General features: G+C 48.2%; 5 protein-coding genes across 6 annotated transcripts; 4 read left to right on the top strand and 1 right to left on the bottom strand.

The window, feature by feature from the left end:
- Positions 1 to 2,624: 2,624 nt before the first annotated feature.
- On the top strand, positions 2,625 to 6,700 carry ALAAT2 (alanine aminotransferase 2). 2 transcript variants are annotated; one of them, XM_078576743.1, is made up of 13 exons: positions 2,627 to 2,940; positions 3,232 to 3,282; positions 3,368 to 3,418; positions 3,613 to 3,678; positions 3,756 to 3,817; positions 4,046 to 4,124; positions 4,223 to 4,327; positions 4,403 to 4,513; positions 4,591 to 4,728; positions 5,540 to 5,614; positions 5,695 to 6,045; positions 6,120 to 6,323; positions 6,433 to 6,700. In XM_078576743.1, the coding sequence occupies exons 1-13, from the start codon at positions 2,752 to 2,754 to the stop codon at positions 6,547 to 6,549; spliced, it is 1,599 nt and encodes a 532-aa protein (XP_078432869.1). In that variant the 5' UTR covers positions 2,627 to 2,751; the 3' UTR covers positions 6,550 to 6,700. The 2 variants fall into 2 exon arrangements, with proteins under 2 accessions (XP_078432868.1, XP_078432869.1); XM_078576742.1 differs by having other exon boundaries at positions 2,625 to 2,940; positions 4,223 to 4,513.
- On the bottom strand, positions 6,640 to 9,581 carry LOC144704342 (uncharacterized). The gene is made up of 9 exons (XM_078576744.1): positions 9,447 to 9,581; positions 8,190 to 8,881; positions 7,999 to 8,100; positions 7,898 to 7,930; positions 7,659 to 7,832; positions 7,394 to 7,459; positions 7,226 to 7,291; positions 7,092 to 7,163; positions 6,640 to 7,022 (listed from the first exon to the last, which is right to left on the bottom strand). Exons 2-9 carry the CDS (start codon positions 8,835 to 8,837, stop codon positions 6,678 to 6,680), a joined length of 1,506 nt encoding a protein of 501 aa, XP_078432870.1. The 5' UTR covers positions 8,838 to 8,881; positions 9,447 to 9,581; the 3' UTR covers positions 6,640 to 6,677.
- RAD51 (RAS associated with diabetes protein 51) lies at positions 9,522 to 12,065 on the top strand. Its single transcript, XM_078576747.1, has 10 exons — positions 9,522 to 9,654; positions 9,727 to 9,987; positions 10,174 to 10,318; positions 10,414 to 10,524; positions 10,612 to 10,703; positions 10,776 to 10,870; positions 10,971 to 11,084; positions 11,169 to 11,298; positions 11,478 to 11,599; positions 11,782 to 12,065. Exons 2-10 carry the CDS (start codon positions 9,892 to 9,894, stop codon positions 11,903 to 11,905), a joined length of 1,029 nt encoding a protein of 342 aa, XP_078432873.1. The 5' UTR covers positions 9,522 to 9,654; positions 9,727 to 9,891; the 3' UTR covers positions 11,906 to 12,065.
- A 219-nt stretch (positions 12,066 to 12,284) lies between these two features.
- On the top strand, positions 12,285 to 14,494 carry LOC144704343 (Remorin family protein). Its single transcript, XM_078576746.1, has 4 exons — positions 12,285 to 13,323; positions 13,396 to 13,792; positions 13,871 to 13,952; positions 14,033 to 14,494. The coding sequence occupies exons 1-4, from the start codon at positions 12,843 to 12,845 to the stop codon at positions 14,285 to 14,287; spliced, it is 1,215 nt and encodes a 404-aa protein (XP_078432872.1). The 5' UTR covers positions 12,285 to 12,842; the 3' UTR covers positions 14,288 to 14,494.
- A 202-nt stretch (positions 14,495 to 14,696) lies between these two features.
- LOC144704270 (Translation initiation factor 2, small GTP-binding protein) lies at positions 14,697 to 19,262 on the top strand. Its single transcript, XM_078576626.1, has 7 exons — positions 14,697 to 14,800; positions 15,216 to 15,301; positions 15,693 to 15,804; positions 15,964 to 16,024; positions 16,722 to 18,186; positions 18,294 to 18,443; positions 18,524 to 19,262. The coding sequence occupies exons 2-7, from the start codon at positions 15,275 to 15,277 to the stop codon at positions 18,956 to 18,958; spliced, it is 2,250 nt and encodes a 749-aa protein (XP_078432752.1). The 5' UTR covers positions 14,697 to 14,800; positions 15,216 to 15,274; the 3' UTR covers positions 18,959 to 19,262.
- The last annotated feature ends 2,987 nt before the right edge of the window (positions 19,263 to 22,249 follow it).

Raw genomic sequence — 22,249 nt, 5'->3', positions numbered from 1 at the left:
ATGCCCTTTCTTGATGGTCTGTGATGACGTAAAAATGATGTGATGGGATATCATATGGCATCTGATGGATTCTGATGGATTTTTCTAAAAAGCATGGATGAGTAACAGGAGATGTGACAAACTACCCATCACACTTTGTCTCATGCCACTTGTTATCCATCCAGTCACCTCATGTCCATTCCTTGTGGGACGTGCCGAACCCTAGTGACGATGAAGTCAATGTTAATGCTAGATGCAATGTTTATGAGTAATTATTTGACTTCCGTCCCCTATGAGGAAGAAGTGGGTCCTAGATGACTCAAACGTTTTCTTATAGACATAGACACTGAGTTTTCAATCAAACTTTAAAACATGGCGATGCTAAAATTTTTTATTTGTTTAGTTTCAACCTTATTATTGAATTATCTGAGTTTCGGTTCTTAAACTTTTAAGATTACCATCTTTGTTCCGATGGTTCGTGTAATTCAGTTAATTAATCAAATATTGTATAATTCATATCCATATGCATTGAACACAATCATCAACAAAGTTTTATGTGTTGTCATGACAAAACAGGGAACATAAATTTAATGATTTTAAATTAATTATTGTAATTTACGTGGTCATAATTTACACACTGTGACCTTATCCATTCATAAATTATCCACTTAATATATATGTTAATTTGATGGAAACCTAACTAGCTATGTACTGTTTCAAATATATAAAAGTAAGTTGAATTTTGATACAAAGTTATAATATTTATATGTCAAATAATCATTAATGAATGAGAGAAATTTGGAACTGAAAGAAACTAATGTATGCTTCATTTAGTACTCAATAAAATGTCTTGAAAATGTTTTCTCAAAACATTTCATAGAGTACTAAATTTTGGCATCAAGGATATCCATGACCTTGTGAAAATTTTCTGTTTAATATTTAATTTTTCGGGATTTCTGACAGCACAATTTGCATGTTTGTTGTTCAATCAACGTATATCTCAGTCAATAGGGGATGATTTAATCCAGCCTGGACCTACACATATACACATCATGGCCAAGAGCAAATCTGGTCCCTCCCCCTGCCCTCCACAAGGATGCCATGACGCATGCATGTGGGCAAACGGAAACTAAATAGAGACAACATTTCTATGTATTATCCTTTAGAGAAATTAGTATGTATACACATTTTTTTTAATGTTGCCGATATGGGATAAATTGCCGAGATCCTTTGGTTCTTTCAGATTTCCGGATATCAAAATCTGATATGTGAGATCCGAGACCCGGTACTGACATCCATCACCATCTGCCCCTTGTTTTACCAAGAATGTGGATTGTCCCATATTAGATATTGCGGCTTATATTCAAGGACAACGCTAGTATTCACATTAGAAGAACTACTGTCATTTCCCTCACTCTTACCCCGGCCTTGACCTAATATAACTAGATTAAGACTCTTAAAGTCACACCTATTTAAATATATGCGTATTTTTAGATAACATAATTAAAACACTCCCTCATTTGTTAGATTATATACAGAAGAAGAAAAAATGGGTCCCTGCAGAAAGATATATCCATGTCAACATCTTTGCTGGCATAGGAAGTCAACTTAAGGACATTTAATGAACGATCTAAAGTCCACAAAAAAATCTCCGGATCGACTTTGTGCATATACGATGGAGAGTGGCAGACGATTATTTTGTTAATTATTGTGACGAGGTAATATCTATATGTTTGGCCAATGAGGCGTCGCCATGAGTCATGATTCGGAGTCCCTATCGTAAATAATTATATTGTCAGACATTATCAGCCCACAGAAGAACAGCGCTCGAGTGCCTGCGCGTGCATTTGTTTACTCTAAGACGACATATACTTGTGCGGCTGTGCCGATGTGTGCCTTGGACAGAGAGAGTGTGTGAATGGAGAGAGACATAGATGAAGATAGATGGACAGATAGATAAACGGAGAGAGATAGATGAAGAGAGATGGACATATATATAGATGGACGGAGAGATAGATATATCGATTGATGGAGAGATAGATGTATAGATAGATATATAGCTAGATAGACAGACAGAGGGATAGTCAGATGGAAAGAGAGAGATAATAGGGAGAGAGAGAGAGATAGTTAAATAGTAAGGAGAGAGAGATCGTTGAATGGTAAGGAGAAAGATATAGCTAGATGGGAGAGAGAGAGTGAGAGAGAGATAGGTAGATGAGAGAGAGATAGAACAGAGAAAGAGAAAGAGTGAGCGCGAGACAGAGAGATATAGAGAGATACATAGAGCGAGATACAAGAGAGGGATATGGGAGAGCGAGATATAAGAGAGAGATTACGGGAGGGAGAAATATGGGAGAGAGAGAGAAAGAGAGATATGGGAGAGAGAGATGGGGGAGAGAGAGATGTGGGAGAGAGAGATGGGGGAGAGAGAGATATGGGACAGAGAGAGAGATGAGGGAGAGAGAGATAGAGGACAGAGAGTGAGAGAGATGGGGGAGAGAGAGAGAGAGATGGAGGGGGGAGAGAGAGAGATGGGAGAGAGAAAGAGAGAGATGGGAGAGAGAAAGAGAGAGAGAGAGAGGGAGAGAGAGAGAGAGAGAATATGGAAGCGAATATCTCCCAGGAAAAAGTCAAATCCGGTGTGCGAATGGGAACAGGGCTGCCGGCGAAGTGACGAGGGCTCGAAACCGCCCTGGTTAAGTCTCCCTCGCGTGGGAAGGTGGGAGCACCGGCGTATAAAGCCGTTCCTCAGCGCCTCAGCCCACTTCTACGATGCGTAGACTGGCCTTGAACAAGGCGAAGCAGCTTCTACGCCCCCTCTGCTCATCCCTCTTGACCACTCCCATTGCCGCGTCCGATCTCCTCTCTTCATCTTCCCCCTTCTGCTCATCCTCCTCGCCATCGACTGCCATGTCTTCCACGAAGACGGCCCCCGTCTCCGTCGACAATATCAACCCGAAGGTGCGTTATCGATCCGCCTTTCCTTCTTCTTCTTCTTCTTCTTCTTCTTCATCGTCCCTTCGTTTTCCGTTCTGGCAACCTTCCTTTATGAGAACTCTTCCCTCTTCATTTTCATGGGTTTCCTCTTTTTCTTCAAAGTTTCAAGTTCCTCAAAGTACCCAGATCGCTTGTCTGTTCTGTAATTAGATCTCACCCATTAAGCCCGGTCCTTGGGCATCTCTTTGTGTTGCAGAGCATGATGTCATATCTTTGGCTGAGCTGAGTGCTCACGTTGCTTGCTTATTTTTGCAGGTCGTCAAGTGCGAGTACGCTGTTCGGGGTGAGATTGTCATCCTTGCGCAGGTATTATATTTACTTATAAACTAGTTTTGGAGATTCATTCGTCGAGCAAACCATGACGAGATTTTCATGTTGGCCTTGCGTGCAGCGGCTGCAACAAGAGCTGCAAGAGAAGCCCGGTGCTCATCCGTTCGATGAGGTACTTGACATTCTTTGTCTAAATCAAGATTATAATAGGAACAAGGGTTTAACCCTCGACGTCCTGTGAAATGTTTATCTTTCTAATCTACTTTTGCATTTAACCCAATTGGCCACCGTTTGTTGATTTTTCGGCGATAATTGATACTTTGTTTGTGCGTGACTTCATCTTCTTCTCGATAATAATGTGGGCAGATACTCTACTGCAACATCGGGAACCCCCAGTCGCTTGGCCAACAGCCTATTACGTTCTTCAGAGAGGTTGGAGTTTTCCTGATGCGCCTCCCCCGTTTTTATCAGAACTGTCAGTCCTGAATATAGTCTTGGATTTTCTTCAGGTTCTTGCTTTGTGCGATCATCCTGCCTTGCTCGACAAGGATCAAACTCATGGCCTGTTCAGGTACTTCCGACGCGAGAAACGATTGCTATTTTCAAACATAATAAGACGAAAATTTGAAACTTTGTGTCGGGAAAATGATGTTAATTAGTTGCGTGTATCTGGGAAAACTTTCTTTTTGGTTAGACTTGCGATCAGTGAATCGGTGTCTGCTCAATTTTTATTCATCCTCCTAAAAAGTTTCTCCCCATTGATTTATATAGTTAATCAATCTCCAGAATTGTGTTGCAGCTCGGACGCCATTGACAGAGCATGGAAGATACTGGATGTGATGCCCGGCAGGGCCACCGGAGCTTACAGCCATAGCCAGGTGAGCACCTCCCTCCATGAATGACGTGCCAATTCCAATTGAGGAGTATCCATTCCAGCTTGGCCCGAGTGTTTACACTTCCTCACTGTTTCCACCAGGGAATCAAGGGCCTTCGAGACCTGATCGCCGCCGGTATAGCTGCCCGCGACGGCTTCCCAGCAAATGGTGATGATATCTTCTTGACGGATGGAGCCAGTCCAGCGGTTCGCTCTCTCACCCTCTCCCAAAACAAAGTAATATTGTGGGTTCTAAAAAAATACAATTGGTATCTGTTTCAGGTGCACATGATGATGCAGCTGTTGTTGAGGTCAGAGAAAGATGGGATCTTATGCCCAATTCCGCAGTACCCGCTCTACTCGGCCTCCATTGCGCTCCACGGTGGAACGCTGGTAAGCCATCGCATGAATTGCGTGCTTTTACCATGCAATGCATTGTTCTAAAACCTTAATGGTGTTTGAATTTGTAGGTGCCATACTACCTCAATGAGGAGACGGGATGGGGTCTAGAAATTTCTGAGCTCAAGAAGCAGCTGGATGACGCTCGTTCCAAGGGCGTGACCGTTCGGGCCCTGGTGGTGATCAATCCGGGGAATCCAACAGGCCAGGTAATATTACATCTGTGTATGGTATTGGGCGATGATCTTTCTGTTCGTCAGGACCAGTTTGCAAGTGTTAGATTCAAGTGCTTACCAACTGTGCTAAAAGCTATTGCTGATTGCAAAGGCACTACTTTTCATCTTTAAACAGGATGTTGTTCTTCAACAATTCCCCACAACACCATGTTAGATTCAACATCTTTAAGCAGGATGGTGCCTTGATACCATGTTAGATTCAAGCAGTTACCAACTGCGCTAAAAGCTATAGCTTATAGCAATGGCGCTACCTTTTCATCTTTAAGCAGGATGTTGTTCTTCAACAATTCCCCACAACACCATGTTAGATTCAACATCTTTAAGCAGGATGGTGCCTTGATACCATGTTAGATTCAAGCAGTTACCAACTGCGCTAAAAGCTATAGCTTATAGCAATGGCGCTACCTTTTCATCTTTAAGCAGGATGTTGTTCTTCAACAATTCCCCACAACACCATGTTAGATTCAACATCTTTAAGCAGGATGGTGCCTTGATACCATGTTAGATTCAAGCAGTTACCAACTGCGCTAAAAGCTATAGCTTATAGCAATGGCGCTACCTTTTCATCTTTAAGCAGGATGTTGTTCTTCAACAATCCCCCACAACACCATGTTAGATTCAACATCTTTAAGCAGGATGGTGCCTTGATACCATGTTAGATTCAAGCAGTTACCAACTGCGCTAAAAGCTATAGCTTATAGCAAGGGCGCTACCTTTTCATCTTTAAGCAGGATTTTGTTCTTCATCAGCCAGTAATCCGTGTGAAATTTGATGGAAAAAACAGGTGCTAGGGGAGGAGAACCAGCGAGAAATTGTGGAGTTTTGCAAGGCGGAGGGGCTCGTTCTTCTGGCGGACGAGGTGCGCGCGATTGACTGTCTACGTGATGCATGAATGTACGTGATACATGATGGATATGAAGATCGTCAATGGCTGTGCAGGTTTACCAGGAGAACATATACGTGGAGGACAAGAAATTCCATTCGTTCAAGAAGGTGGCGAGATCAATGGGGTATGGGGAGGAGGACGTGGCGCTGGTGTCGTTCCAGTCGGTGTCGAAGGGGTACTACGGGGAGTGTGGGAAGAGGGGAGGGTACATGGAGCTCACCGGCTTTGCGCCGGAGGTGAGGGAGCACATCTACAAGATTGCCTCTGTCAACCTCTGCTCCAACATCTCCGGTCAGATCCTCGCCAGCCTCGTCATGAACCCTCCCCAGCAGGGCGACGAGTCCTATGAGTCCTACGTCGACGAGAGGGACGGCATCCTCTCCTCTCTCGCCAGGCGGGCCAAGGTACAACTCACATTCGGACTAGAACCACTAGTACCTGTACTAGTAAGTAGTAATTGGAGGAGCTTGATGGGCAGATCCTGGAGGAGGCGTTCAACGGGATGGACGGGGTGAGCTGCAACAAGGCGGAGGGCGCCATGTACCTGTTCCCCCGCCTCCGCCTTCCCCGCCGCGCTATCGAGGCGGCGGCGGCGGCCAACACCATGCCGGACACCCTCTACGCGCGCCGCCTGCTCCACGCCACGGGCATCGTCCTAGTCCCGGGCTCCGGCTTTGGCCAGGTAACGCAATTGAACCAACAAATGATGAATGTTTGAATGAATGAATGAACGAGTGAATTGTCTTTCTCTGCCAGAGGAGACTTGTTGACCATTGTTCATCTCTTGACAGGTACCGGGCACATACCACGTAAGGTGCACAATTCTGCCACAGGAGGACAAGATCCCAGCCATCGTCTCCCGTCTCAAGGACTTCCACGCCGCCTTCATGGCCGAGTTCCGCGACTGACGCCTCTCACTCTATGAAATACATCTCTCTCTCTCTCTCTCACTCTCTTTTGGTGGCGCCGAGGCGCAATAAAAAAAGGAAAAAAAGACCTGAGAAAGGACCTTCTCTTTCTTTTTTTCTTTCTTTCTTTATGAGTGGGGTTTCTCTTCAATTCTGCCGGTCGGTAGGGACGTGGGTTCGGCGTCGCGGTCCTTGGCGCCGCAGCTGCAGGCCGCCGCCGGGCGGGTCTTCCGCCGCTCGAGCTGGGCGGCTGCGGCGGCGGAGGAGCCCTTCCAGGCGGCGGTGGCGGCGGCCAGCGCCACTGGCATTAGGCAGAGGCCTTTAGTCTGCAGGTATTGCATCGCCATGGCCATGTTTGACTCCAGCAGGCTAAGTACGTGTTTCTCCGCCTCCGCCGTGCCCGGCGACTCCGCTTCTTCTCTTAGGTACCCCCCTTCTCCCTGCTCCACCACTTGGCTTCCCCCCCTCGATTCCTACGCGCGATCGTGTTACGCTTTTAATGCGAATTCTGATGCCGATGGTCGGGTTCTTCGGATTTGTACCTCGGACGAGATGTCTGCGACCGAAGAGGCCGCCGCGTTCTGCGCAGCTCCCAACCTGCTCGTGCTCAGAACCTGCGACGCCCATGAGTATTAGCCGGAAAATTCTATGATTTTATGCGCCCGTTGGAAATCACCTTCACTTGGAGTTGTAGGAATTTCACGTAGTCGATTATCTCGTCGAGCATCGATGCCTTGTCCGTCTGCATTGTGCGAGAGGTTTATAATTTATTGATCGCAGCAGGAACCACCCTGAAGAACGTGCATAAGAAGCTAAAAACCAAAGGTTCGTTTGTTGATGATACCTTGCTCGCGTTGGGAATCAGCTCTTGAAGATTCTTCATCCTTTCAGCGATTTTCTCCCTGCGCAGCTGTTTATTTTTTGCGGCAAATTTCAAATCAGTAAATCCTAGGAGAAGGGATTAGAGTCGGAAGGGTCAGCGGAAAGCTATCATCCTGCGTAGGATGGAAAATAGATTGAAAATCTTCGGGAAACAAGCGACACTTGATAATTCAAACCAACCGCCCACGCAAAAAAGGAACACCCGAGCAAGTTTGCGCAAAGTTTACCCTTTCAGCGATGCTGTGAGGATCTGTTGCCTGACCTCTCCGTGCTCGCACGCGTGTTTTCATGGAGTCGCTTGGCCGGACGGCCAGATTGGTCGCTGCTGGTTGCGAATGAGTGACCAGAGATTGGTTGTTCTTGTAATTCTCGGCGGGGAACCGCTCGGCAGACGGCAACGGCTGCCGTAACGCCATTTAAGTAATTTTTTATTTCAAAAACATGGTTCAAGTTTATTGATAATAACCTGTAAGGTGGCGGGACGCCCTGGTCCAAGTCCCTGAAAACGAAAATTTAAGAGTCGACTGGGTTAGTCGAAAAACGATGGCAAACTGAGTAATTTGATACCTGATGGAGCGCCTCGAAACAAAGATTTTCCACAGGCTCCATGAAGCTTCCATGAGAGATATCGGGTAATTGGATGCCTTGCGCCTCGCTATTTCCCTCAACCTTGCAAAGGTAAAAAGAGGACAAAATAAATTTTTGTTTTGGTCGAGGAACCGGACTAATTTGTGACGAGGAAAAAATGATGGAACCACCATAAATATTCCCGAAAAACTTTTCGATTCACCAATTTCGCCACCCTCGCGTGAGGCGGTACCCAAGCCGTTCTTGTCGCCTTCAACCAGCCGCTCGTGGAGTCCGAAATCTTCGGCGCACCCAGATCCAACTAATGTAAAGGGTGCGGGCCAAAAATCGTCGGCTACAGCAGGCTCTAGAAAAGGGACTTCTGTAGACTGCGGAAACTCCCCTGTAACGCAAGCATCAGCCCTCGAAGAACCAGGATTGATCAAAGCATGATGACATGTAGACGCGGTGCAAGAACAGTTGAACTCTGCGCCAATCGGCCCAGACACTGTGCCAATCTCGATTGAAAACGCCAAATCAGGGACTTCCAATCCATGCTTCGGCATGCTCGAAAGGTCTTTAACAGCAATCTGCCGATAGTCACCCTCACTTCGAAGATCGTCAAACTCGAACGTTTGGTTACCAGGAATCCCAAAGTTGCCCGGATGAAGGTTTGATGCTTCGAGGCTTTTGCCCTCCGCAGGACATCCTCCACAATCCAAAAGAAAACCATCGAGGGTAGGGTCTGCAGGAGACGCCCACAAAGTAGGATAAAACTCAGCATCTTCAACCCACTGAGTTGGCGATAATGGATTCGTAGCTTCAATGTAGTTCTCCATTCGGAGATCGTTCCGTTATCCCTCTCGAAAATAATGATGCCCCACTGTCGAAAAGAAAAAAAAAACAAGTGGAGATGAAGGGCAGAGATTAGATATGACGGAAATCTCGATCCAGAGCTAGCATCCAGGGCAGAATTTAGATTTTCTAATACTTTGTGAGAAAACAGATGATCTGCAAAGGTGTTTTCGAAGGCGAGCAGACAAGGAAACAGCTCATTTCCAGATTGACGAGTTGAAGCAAACAAGCGTGGCCTTTATGAAAGGACGAAAGATTAGGGATACCGCATACGCAACTTGAACTCCAGCCAGAGATTAAATCCGCCGAAACGAAATTTAATCATCCTCCTCGATTGATCTTTTCTTACACAGTCGTCAGTAATCAATCAGATCTATAAGACGCCTTGAGATCATCCGATTCCTTTCTAATTAGAAAACACAGATTCTAAAATGCGATTCATAAAATAACGAAGCTTCCGCAAGGGGACGGCGATAACACGGAGTAGAAAAAAGGAAAAAGAAATGCAAGATAGCCGCCGAAACGAAATTCAAAGAGCAATTCGAGCATGCCGAAGATAGCAACGTCAGACTAAAAGCCAAAGATTTGCTTACACCTAGACAAGCACATCAGTCGGCGCTGCGCGGTTCTCGTCTCCTCTGCTCAGTCTCTGTTCTTGTCCCCGCGGGGGGAGAGGGACGAACGGTCTGCGCGCAATCGTAGGCCTCTCCGCGCGCTTCGAAGGACTCGGTCTTGTCTTGGCGCTCAACGGCCTTAAAACTCGGGGGGTCGTTTCACACGTGGCGATTGGCACGCGCATAGGTACTCATTTTCCCCAATTTCGACGTTAGAAAAGGGATAAAAAAAGAATTATTAATGCAAAATGCGATCCAGGGGTAAAGAGGTCATTTGAGCGCTGGGGGAGCTTCTCGTACAAGCCTTCTCCCCGCCGACAAATACAAATCCAAAATCAAGAAATCTCTGCGGTTTGGCGCCTGTTTTTCCTCGCTCTTTCTCCCTGTGCATCGTCGCGCTTGGCGCAGCGGCGAGAGCGGGGCCATGGCGGCGGCGGCGGCGGCGGCACAACATCATAAGATGGCGGAGCAGGAGGAGATGGAGGTGCAGCACGGCCCCATTCCTGTCGAGCAGCTTCAGGTGGGAAGTCGGTTTCTTTCCCTAATTCCATCTTGGGGAATTTTTTGGCGAAAATTTTTGAATTTTTTTGATCGAACGAGATTCTTGAGGGTCATTGTTCGATCTGGGCATTGCGCCTTGGCGAGCAGGGTAGGGCAATTCGACTTGGGCTGAGGTTTTCGCTGGATTTCTTTATCTCCCTTTCAGACTTCTGGAATCGCCGCCCTCGATGTTAAGAAGCTCAAGGATGCCGGGTTATGCACCGTGGAATCCGTCGTGTACACCCCCAGGAAGGATCTCCTGCAGATCAAAGGAATCAGCGAGGCCAAGGTTGACAAGATTATTGAAGCAGGCACGCCCATTATTGTTGCTTTGAAAGAAAAAAAAACCCTCTTTCTGGAACCATTTCGGTGGAGTAATCTTCATTCCTTGATCTCCATTCCGCAGCGTCGAAGCTGGTTCCATTGGGTTTCACGAGCGCCAGCCAGCTCCACGCGCAGAGGCTGGAGATCATCCAGATCACGTCCGGATCGACCGAGCTAGACAAGATCTTGGAAGGTAATTCTCATGGAGACCCAGTTCGGGTGTTTTTTAGAGAGCGTTTCGCAGTCCCCGAGCTGATCATCTCTCTTTCTCTTTCTCTAGGGGGCATCGAAACCGGATCGATCACAGAGATTTACGGGGAATTCCGATCTGGGAAGACCCAGCTATGCCACACGCTCTGCGTTACTTGCCAGGTATTTCGCTAGTTGCTTGTCTTTTCAATCGAAGACAGAGAGGCGGGTTTGAATCCCTTGTTTGTTTTTCAGCTCCCGCTGGACCAAGGCGGCGGGGAAGGGAAAGCGCTGTACATCGACGCAGAGGGCACATTCAGGCCTCAGCGGCTGTTGCAGATTGCTGACAGGTTTTGCTTGTTTGATATAAAACTAGAGTCTCTTGTCCTGCCTGGAATCGCGTGTCAATGGGAAGCCAGCAAGTGTAATTTGCGTTCTAATCGATCTCAGGTTTGGCCTAAACGGAGCCGACGTTCTGGAGAATGTGGCTTACGCCAGGGCTTACAACACGGATCACCAGTCTCGGTTGCTGCTGGAGGCGGCCTCGATGATGGTGGAGGCCAGGTGGGTGGTCTTTATTTAATCTTGATTTTTTCTGGGTTTTTTTTTCTGATGGCGTTGGATTGATTTTCAATTTATTGTGGGCAGGTTCGCGCTCATGATCGTGGACAGTGCGACGGCATTGTACAGGACGGATTTCTCCGGGCGGGGGGAGCTGTCTGCGCGGCAGATGCATCTGGCCAAATTCCTGAGGAGCCTTCAGAAACTGGCCGATGAGGTGGGAGGAATCGATATTCTTTTTTTTCCGACTCTTTTTCTTCTAATCTCTATTGTTAATCCTCTGTTCCCGGATCGCTCCTACTTCCTAGTGCAGTTTTGGGTGGGTCCTTGTCGCTGTACTCTTGTTCTTGTTCTTCTCTTCTGCCATCCGACTGACCAGTTGATGATGGGATGCAGTTTGGGGTGGCGGTGGTGATCACGAACCAGGTGGTGGCGCAGGTGGACGGGGCGGCGATGTTTGCTGGCCCCCAGATCAAACCGATCGGTGGCAACATCATGGCGCACGCCACGACGACGAGGTGCAGCCTCAAGGCCTTGACGTTTCTTCTTCTCCTCTTCTTCTTCTTCTTCTTCGGCTTTTCTTCTTCTTCTTCCCCTTTTCTTCTTCTTGACGTTTCTTCTTCTTCTCCTCTTCGTCTTTTCTTTTTCTTCTCCTTTTCTTCTTCCTGACGTTTCTTCTTCTTGTTGATCTGGGGTGCAGGCTGGCTCTGAGGAAAGGGAGAGCGGAAGAGCGGATCTGCAAGGTGATCGCGTCGCCTTGCCTAGCCGAGGCGGAGGCCCGCTTTCGAATCTCCCACGAGGGCGTTACCGACGTCAAGGACTGACTGACTGACTGGCTGACCCCTCATGGTGGACCGCTAGCCGTAGCCCACCTCTACCACCATCATCAGCATCATCATTTCTTCCTCTTCTTGTTGTTCCTCTCTGTAAAGCTGGCTGTCTTTGCGTTTTCCGATTCTGGAAAAGAGAACCCTCAACGTGGAACCCTTGTCTCTCTCTCTCTCTCTTCTGGCGTGGGAGTCATCCTCGTCGGCCGTGTCCGAATCCAGAGGGGGGTGAAGACTGAAGACTGAAGACGAGGAACAGTCATGGCGGAGGAGACCAGCAGGGTAAAGAACACCCCAAGGAGGCTGCAGGAGAAAGCGCGCAGCCTTTCTTCCTCGGCCAAAGTAAAAAACACCCCCCTCCCCCAAACTGAAAAGCCATGATAGAGATGGGAGAGAAAAAGGATGAGAGGGACAAGACGGACGCGACGGGTGGCCTGGGTATTTCGGACAAGCCGGACAGAGCCCGGCCTCCGATCTGGTCTGGTTCGGCCTGCTTTGGCGGGGAGCGCGGCTCGCCGGCTCGTGGGTCCGCCCCCGCTGGAATCTAATCTGTCGGCATTAATTCCAGCGGGGAAGAAGCCTACGAATCGAACAAGCCCAACGCGAGAGACTGGCAGTGCACAGTCTCTTTGTCCGGTCGGCCCGGCACGGCCCCCAAGTTTCCACTCGAGAGACGCGGGCTCGACTACCCCCCCACCCCTCCCCCCAGCACGAGTCTGCCTGTGACCGCGTCCGCGAGGAGCAGTTATCATTTTTATCTTCCTGTTCAATCCGGTGTGGGCTTCTCACGTTCCGCGATTCCCGGCCGCGACTGGGATATCGAGCTAAAGGGTAAGGCTCTCTCTCTCTCTCCCTCTCTCCTCCATGCAGCACGAAAGCCGGGCTCCGTTCCCTCCTTCTCGGGTGGGATAGTGGGTCGGCTTCAGTTCTTTCCATGGGGGAGCTCGGCGGGGCGGCGCCCTCCCGGCTTTCACACAGCGTCGCCGGCTACAAGCCCTTTCAGGCGGCGGACCCGCTCTGCCGGCTCAACCTTCTCGAGACCTCCGACTTCGTCCGCGCGCTCCCGAACAGCAACAGCAACGGCAACGGCAACGGCAACGGCAACGGCAAGAAGAAGTACAGCACCGACAATGGCTCAGCGGAAAGGAGGAGCAGGGACGGGGGCGGCGCCGCGCGGCCGAGGGCGGAGTTGGCCCCCCGCACGCCGGCGCGCGCGGCGCTGGGCAGCCTGGCCAGAAGGCCCGCGCCCTCCAAGTGGGACGACGCCGACAAGTGGCTGATCAGCAGCAGCGGTTCGTCCTGCCGCGCCTCCCCCGCCCACGCCGCCCGCCCCGACAAGCCGCGCAGGCCGCTGGCCCCGCCGCCGCCGGTCGTCCCCCCCCAGGGAGGAAGCCCGCCGGAGGACACCCTCAAAGGTTGTGACCCCCTCTCTCTCTTTCTCGTGCCTCTTCCCCGCGCGTCGCCGGCTGAGCCCCCTCGCGTCGCAGACAAGCTTACGGAGATGGTGGAGGCCGCCACGCAGCGCCGCCGGGACGCGGCCACGGAGATGACGCCTCTGGGCAGCTCCACCGGCTCGCGCTGCCCCACCCCCTTCAAGGCCTCCTCGCCGGCCCGCCACAACACCCCGGCCGACCGGTCCGGCCCCATCCCGGCGGCGCCCCCCAAGTCCGGCGCGGACCTCTCGGAGATCAAGGACGGGCACTTCGCGAGCCTCGTCTTCGGAGGGTCCCTCTTCGACTCCAACTGGAGCTCCAGGGAGGAGGAGGAGGAGGAGCTCTCCAAGAGCCTCCGCCACTTCGCCGCCGCCGGCGCCGGCTGCGGCGGCGCGTCCGAGTCCCCCTCCGCCGCCTGGGAGGACGACGCCAAGGCCAAGATCTGCGTCAGGTACGCGCCGCGCTCGTCTCTCTTCACTCCCGAGTCCCGTCCAACCCCCATAAATCATTTTTACTTCTCGGGCGGCAGATACCAGCGGGAAGAAGCCAAGATCCAGGCCTGGGTGAATCTCCAGAACGCCAAGGCGGAGGCCGAGTCCAGGAAGCTCGAGGTGCTCTTTCGATGGATTTATTTTATCATTAGATTGTACTTGTCTGAGATTTGAGTTGATGGAGGGGGGGGGGCGCGCAGGTTAAGATCCAGAAGATGAGGTCGAGGGTGGAGGAGAAGCTGATGAGGAAGATGGCGGTGGTGTCGCGGAAGGCGGAGGAGTGGCGGGCGGCGGCGCAGCAGCAGCACGCGCAGGACATGGTGAAGGCGGCGGAGCAGGCGCAGAAGATGAAGGCCCTGCACGGCCACGGCGGGAGGGCCTCGCTGGGCGGGCCGAGGACAGCCTGCGGCTGCATTCCTCTCCATCCCCCCCATTACATCGCCCACCGTCTCTGAATCATCCATCCTCTGGAAATGAATTCATCCATCTCCCTGTTCCTTTTACCCCAATCCCCGTCGAGACTCCAGAAGAAGGCCAAGCAGCATACAATGAATGCGCCAGCAAGAACGCTTGCCTGTTGTTTATCTGCATGAAATCTGACGTCTCTGTCTCTGTACTGTATATTTCCTTCTTTCTTTCTGAGCGACCTGGGCTTCATTTCATTCTTCACGTCGTACGGAGCACAGAAGCTCAGGGTGCGACTGTAGCAGCGGAAAACAGTCTACTTATACGCTTTGACCGCGCGCGAAATACCTTGTCGCCGTCCGGCCCGGTAAGAGATGAGCCCACGTTGGGTCTCTGTTCTGGGCTTCTCCGGAAGAGGCCCACTTATAGTGTACTACTCCTAGAAGAAGGTTACAACACGGGGACAGGGGACAAGGCAGGCTGCCCTGGCGATCTCGAGTGTACCACTTATAGTGCTTCTTCGCTCGGGGACGGGGGGAGGCGAGTTCCTCTTCTTTCCGTCGGTGGGTTTGCCTTGTATTCTGTTCTCTTCTGTTCTATCGCCCACCGTGTTCCTCATCTTTTGTTCTGTTCACCTCCCCCGACCTCTCTTCCTTCTCAGTGTGTCTGGGGTTGGGTCAAAATGCCCCGCGCGTTTCCCTTTGATTGCAGATTCTCTCTTTGGTTGAATTTTTACGGGTTTTCTCCGGATTAGTTCTCGATCATTTCAAAAAAAAGTTTGTTCTTTGATTGGGTTTTTGTTTTCTTCGTCTCTCCTATCGGTTTTACGTTAGAAAGACCTTACCTTTGATCTGTTTTTTTCAACCGCGAATCCTTTCCTCGGAGTGAAAACTTGCTTGTCTCGTATCGTTGTGGCTCTTTAAATAAGTTCTCTTGTTTTTTTCCCATGAACTGTGTTCAAATTTCTGTGTCGCGCAGCTCGAATGACGGAGGACTTTCCCTCGAGTAATCCCTCGCGAAAATCAGAGTATCCATGAATGGCGTGGAGACATATCTACAGAAAGGTCAGTACGATGCCGTGATGGTGAATTTGTTTGGCTTCTCCCTACTGTTATATCACTCATTTATACCGAGTACTTGAAGAAAACTAAATGAGACGGATTTTCCCTATCGAATATTTGCGATGGCCGACGCTGAAGTCCATCCACCTGAAATAAACTATGCGCCTGCCGTTGAATGATGTATCCATTAACGATCAACCGTCTAACATTGAGGCGCTGACACATCATTCGACCATCTCTGTGGCGGATTTGACATGTTAAAACAATTACATGAAACTAACTACTCTTCCTTGTTATTGTAATTTGCCTCCTGCGACGTGGATCTGTTGAGGAGACAATGAGGTCACCCATTCACGGCGTTGATGAGAATCTTACTACTTCCTTTGCCGTGCAGTTTGGCCGGCCCAAAGAAGGCAGTCTCCGTGCCAGTTGGGCCGGGTTGGCGGAGGCAAAGGGTCCTGGAGTACGCAGCTTTCTGTTCTTTGATCTGACGGAGAAACCATCGAGTAAGTCGTATTTCGTCATAAACCCGTCTCTATCTTATGTTGAATAAGTGTTCTATCGTGAGTAAGTTTGTGGGCTCTTCCTCAAGTGGCATTTAACTTGCCCTGGTCCATCGAACATGCCTTTCATGAGGGTTTTATTTTGCTGCATTTTTTTTCCAGTTATTGGAGGGTCCATCCCTGGCTCCAGCTACGTACGGCCCAACCAGCATCCTTTTGTTAGGTGCGGAGGCATTCTTATCATCCTCTTTGAACAACAATGTTATTTCTTGGATTTTTCGTGCACGCTTTAAGTGGGTTAATCTTGCGACTTAAAACAGTATATGGCATCAAGCAATACATTCTTCTAATGGTTTTACGCTATTTTTATGGGGTTCTTTCTGCAAGTTAATGCGATATTTTCTTTCCTCAAATTGATGTGATATGTTCTCTCTGAAGAACATTTTCTTTCTTCTTTTATGTGTACGTGGAAAATTTAAAGAAAATGGGTAAAAGATTGAAATTTTCCATGTGAGGGAAAAATAAAAATGAAAATTTTCACTTGCGACAAAGAAATCAGCCAATTGCATCATGTTTTTGTAGCTTTCGTGTCTGTGTTTTCACAGTTTTCTTTTCTGCTCACTAAATTAATCGCTTTTTGAGACGTTAATTTTTTCGTATATAATCTCCGAGGATAAAAAGAAGGAAAGCTTTTGAGTATTCAATGTCCAAGGAAAATAGATGTGTTTTTCATGCAGATACCTTAGTAGAGGCCATCATTTACATAATAGCTTTGATTTCAGATACAATAATTCATTTGGGGTTTTGTTCATCTTATTATTTTAATGATACATTTTTCAATGCTACCCTTCTTCTCTTGTGACGGCTGAGAAAATAAAGAGGAAAACATACAATTATGGATTTATTCGTAAATTGAACAGGCATTTTCGAGCCAGTGTGGCCTCATCGGCCAAGAGAAAAGAGGAGCAGGGGAATGGCAGAGACCGTTCACTGAAGTTGAGAAGGGAGAAGCCTCCCCCAGTTGAAGTTGCGTATGTGCCCCCAAAACCAAAGCCTCATGTGGAAGCACCATACACTCCACCCAGGCCCAAGCGGCCCGTTAAGCCTCCGTCTGATAGAACTGTCGAGATATTTGATGGCATGACCTTGGTCGAACTTGCCAAACGATCAGGTCAATCTGTTCAACGTCTGCAAGAGATACTGTCCAGTGTGGGCGAGAAGGTTGCCTCGGAGTTTCACCCTTTGGGAGCAGATGTTGCTGAGCTGGTTGCCACGGAAGTCGGGGTCAATGTGAGAAGGCAGCAGTGGCGTGAAGGGGATGAGGGGTCTGGGGTGTTTGAGGTGCGGCCACCAGTGGTGACGGTGATGGGCCACGTTGACCATGGGAAGACCTCTCTACTGGATGCGCTGCGGCAGACTTCAGTGGCGGCCAAGGAGGCAGGTGGCATCACACAGCACATGGGTGCATTTGTAGTGGGCATGCCCTCAGGTGCCTCCATCACCTTCCTCGACACGCCAGGGCATGCCGCCTTCAGCGCCATGCGTGCCCGTGGTGCTGCAGTGACAGACATGGTCGTGCTTGTAGTGGCGGCAGATGATGGCGTGATGCCGCAGACACTGGAGGCAATGCGACATGCCAAGGAGGCCAACGTACCGATTGTGGTGGCCATCAACAAGTGTGACAAGCCCAGCGCGGACCCAGAGCGAGTCAAGGTCCAGCTCGGCGCAGAGGGCTTGCCCCTGGAGGAGATGGGCGGTGATGTGCAGGTGGTGCAGGTGTCGGCACTCAAGGGCACAGGCCTGGACCGGCTGGAGGAGGCTCTACTGCTCCAGGCTGAGATGATGGAGCTCAAGGCAAGGGTGGATGGCCCGGCTCAGGCTTATGTCGTGGAGGCAAGGTTGGACCGTGGGCGTGGGCCCCTGGCCACGGCCATTGTCAAGTCAGGGACCCTGGTCAGCGGCCAGCATGTGGTAGTGGGCTCACAATGGGGCAGGATCAGGGCCATCAGGGATATGGCCGGGAAGCTGCTGGAGCGCGCTGGGCCAGCCTTGCCGGTGGAGATCGAAGGTCTCAGGGGGCTTCCTATGGCTGGTGACGATGTCACCGTCGTGGGCACTGAGCAGCGGGCACGGCTTCTCAGCGATGGCCGCAGGAAGAAGCAAGAGAAGGACCGCCTCAGGACTGCTGCAGAGGAAGGCCCTGAGTGGCTTGCCCTGGAAGACTCCACGGCCAATGGCGGCGAAACAGATGGAGATGGTGATGGTGAGGGTGAGGCAGCCCCTGAGAAGCCGCGGATAGTGGAGCTGGCTATTGTTATCAAGGCTGATGTCCAGGGGTCCGGCCAGGCTGTGAGGGATGCACTGAGGAGCCTCAATAGTCCCCAGGTGAGTGAGATCAGCCAAAAGCTGTCTTGTTGCGTGCTTTCTTTCTCACTTGTGTGAGTGGTGGGTTGCCTTGTGTAAGCTTAATGTGTGTCCTCCGTCTGTTGCAGGTATTTGTCAACGTTGTCCATGTTGGTGTCGGGCCTGTCACCCAGTCAGACGTCGACCTTGCCCATGCTTGTGGCGCCTGCATCGTCGGGTTCAACATCCGCTCGCCACCGAGTTCTCTCAGCCTTGCCGCGGACCGTGCCTCCGTGAAGGTGAGATCTAGGAGTCAACGTTGTGATTTGTGTGAGTGTGTATCATTCATTCTTTTGTTTGGATGTCGGTCTGTCGGCAGGTCATCATTCACCGGGTGATCTACCACCTGCTGGAGGAGATGGGTCAGGTGATCGTAGAGCGGGCACCAGGGCGTGTAGAGACACAGGTGGCTGGGGAGGCCAAGGTGCTGCACATCTTCGAGCTCAAGGGCCGGAGCCGCTCCAAGGGTCCAGATGTGGTCATTGCAGGTTGCCGGGTGCTGGACGGGCGGGTGGCACGAGCCGGTAGGCTGAGGCTTATGCGTAGTGGAGAGGTTGTCTTTGAGGGTGCCTGTGCGTCGCTAAAGCGGGAGAAGCAGGACGTGGACACAGTCGAACAGGGTGCCGACTGTGGCCTTGTCATCCAGGACTGTTGCGACTTGCGCGTTGGCGACATCATCCAGTGCCTTGAGCTCATCAACCGCAAGCCCAAGTTTGTCTCGTCCGAGAGTGGTGCTGTCCGCATTGAGTGCTGATTCCAGCTCTTCTCTTCTTCCTTGCCTTCTCCCATCTCTCCAGGTGAGGAGTGGCTGGCCCAAGGTGCAAGGTTCAGTTCCACCATGTCAGGCCTTCCTATCGTAGCATTTATAGGGGTTGGGGTCCATTTCTTTTTTTACTTTTTCACTTTTTTTCACTTTTTTTTACCAACTTATATATTTAACTCCCTCCATTGAAGAGGGAAGAGGAGAGAGGTGTTCCTCTTCCTCTTTTTTGATGAACAATAATGACTATTGACACTTATAATCTTATCTTAGATACTCCTGAAAATAAGGTTAACAATTGATTCCGGTCTGATGTGTGCTGGCCAAAATTTTTGATTGTGTTCTAATTGGTTTGATCCAATCAGTCTGAACATATGGATCACTATAAGCCAATAGATCATATGATTGAGATAACCGATTAATGGAATTTGCCCAGTAGGTTGAATCTGCCATCAGTTCAATTAGATGCTGCCATTTGGCAGACCCAACTAATCGCCCTCTCCTTGGGATGGTCTGATTGAGGGTGGTGGGTGGTTGTACAGTTGTGTGGCGTAGTTTGAATTTCAGAACTGCCTTTGCTCAAGCTTTGGATCATTCAATCCACATATCTGCAGAGCATTTTTTGAGCTTTGCACATGCCGGAGTGTAATGCCGTTCAGGGCGGATTTCAGAAAACAAGAATTGACCTCTCACATGCGTTTCCAATTTCACCACTAAGTCTCAAATGTTAAATAAACACAAACCTTAGAACAATGTTTCTTACATGTTCCAGAGTGAGCCCATTGAGATCACATTTGGGAAAACAACTTCGGAGATCCTATGCTGCTCTATTCTGCCACACAAATACCTGGTTTGCCCACTGTTGTTTCTGTAGATGTCTCTAGGGACAGGAGTTTTTATAATCATTCTGAATCAAACAGGGTCGTTGGACAGGCCGATGCAAATTTTGGGGCTACAAACAAGTATAAGCCCAAGAGAAAAAAAGAAAAAAACTCTGAGCACTCATATGTTGTGTTACACAGACCCAAGCCTTATACGTTGTGTTGTGCAAATGATCTCTCACACATGATGGAAAGACCAATGGTTGAGAATGATATTAATTATTAAGAAATCAGATAGGACAAAATTGAAAGTTCATCGTTGTGGAGTCTCTTGTGTTTTTCTTACATGAAGAAAAATAATCTGAAAGGATTGGATGTAGGTAATGAGCTTATCAATGCATATGTTTCTAGACGCGAGAATTCTGTCAGAACTTGGAAACCAAAAACTCATTAGCATTTTTGAAGTTTGCGCAGTTAGGGCGATAACACTCTTATTATTAAATTAATATCGTAGCTTTTTTCCACTAAAATGATTATATATGCACATTATCATGGTTGAAAATACAAAAATGATTTTTGGAATACTATTCTATTTTTGTGGATTTTTCTTTGAAATGTTTATGGAATTTTCCAACATCTTATTCATAAATCAAATCAATTTCTGATTCAAAATGTATATTTTACTCTTTTTGACATTAGATTCCTAAATAAAATAAATTTCTAAGTTGAGACATATCTTCTTAAAATTTTCTTACATGAAAATTTTAATAAAATTATTTTATAAGATAGCATATATATTGAATATATAATTTAATGAGTATATATATTTGGAAAGTTTTAAGGCATTTTTTCTATTAAAGTTTTTTGACAATTTTGTGCCACGTTGGCTATCTGAGAATTGGAACAATGAGATAAAATATTGTGATGGGGACTATCTAGCTTTGAAGACCAGAACCTGGTCTCAAGTAAAGGCCGATGTGAAAGACCCGGCCATCAACTATTTGGGCTAGCCAACGGCCCCGAAGGTTGACATTATCTTCGTTCCTATTTTGGTTGAATTTTTTTGTTTTATTCGTCTATGTGTTTGTGTGTTTGGACTTGGGTATGTGGACCCAAATGTGGGCTTATCTCCCTCTCTTTCTAGAGGGCCCATAACATGTATGGGCCTCTCTCTCTTATAAGTGCCCCTTAGTCCCCTATGTAAGGGGGGCATCCCCTCACTTGTTAGAGAAAAAAAACATCGATGAAGAACATCCATAAAAAATAAAAGGTTTATTTTTTTCCCATTTTCCCATGTTTTTTCCTCTTGCCAAGAAAATCTAACGCCACTGCTATGGGGTTGTAACCAATCTTGCGTCTCTGGTCTTCAACATGAAGACCAGGTCCTTGGGAGCCTAGTGGCATTCTTGAGTCTCCCTTGTCATGACATAGTGGTCTTTGGTGCTGTTCGACGTCTTGTCTGCACTTCTCATCAACTTTTATTGTGGCTCTAGCCTTTCCATTTCCATATACATCCTCCTATCTGATTGACGCCAGAATGGTTGTTTGGTCCTGAATGGTTGTTCCGCATCATATAGGGTGGCATGCATTTCCGCATCTGGATCCCCACTTGAAAATATGTAAGGTTAAGAATGCAGGATCCAACTATGTTGCTTCATCAATCTACAGAATTTAATTTTAGCAAACTTGTTTCACTAAAATTGTTTACTGTGAGTTGTGGTTGTCATTTTTGTGACAAAGCATTCACATATTTTAACTTGAAAATACGGACACATGTGCATCTAGTCTGATCATCAAAATTATGGCTTCAAATAATTACTAAAAATAAATCTGAGATAGAACTCAACTGTTGGAGATAATTTATTTTATGCAAATAGAAAACCACAATGATAAAACCATATTGAAATTTATAATAATTTAAAGCAAAAAGTTATTTTCCCCCACTCCTAGTTTTCAAGTAGCTATGTATTCAGGCATCATTCTTTTGATTCTTACACTCGAATGGGATGCCATTCTGGAAAATAAAAAACAAGCATGTACGTGAGCATTTTCCTACTCCCCACATAAATATCTTCAAAGATTTCTCTGGAATATATTTTTATCAATTAACCATAATATATTTCCGCAATCTTATCCTAAAATTTAGAAGTAAAAGTTCATTTATTCTTTTTCTTCACACAATAACCTGTGGATAGTCTTCCAGCCAAAAATTAACGGTATCATGTTTCGTTCTTAACTTATAGTTTCAACCTAAAATCACTTATTCTGATAAAATTTAATCTTTTTTCTTGGCCACTCTTCAGGTAGAGAGGAACATACATGTTGTTTCTTTTTATTTGGTCATCATCTTATTTCTTGCAATATGATATTTTTTTAGTACCCCTTTTATGTAGATCTTTATCTAATGACTGTGTTCAGATGGACCCTCCTATCTTTATCATCATCCAGCTATTTACGTGTATCA

This window comes from Wolffia australiana, chromosome 6, assembly GCF_029677425.1.
Source record: "Wolffia australiana isolate 7733 chromosome 6, ASM2967742v1".
Classification (NCBI taxonomy): domain Eukaryota; kingdom Viridiplantae; phylum Streptophyta; class Magnoliopsida; order Alismatales; family Araceae; genus Wolffia; species Wolffia australiana.
Note: the sequence above shows the minus strand (reverse complement) of the source record. Positions and strands in the feature narration are given on the sequence as shown.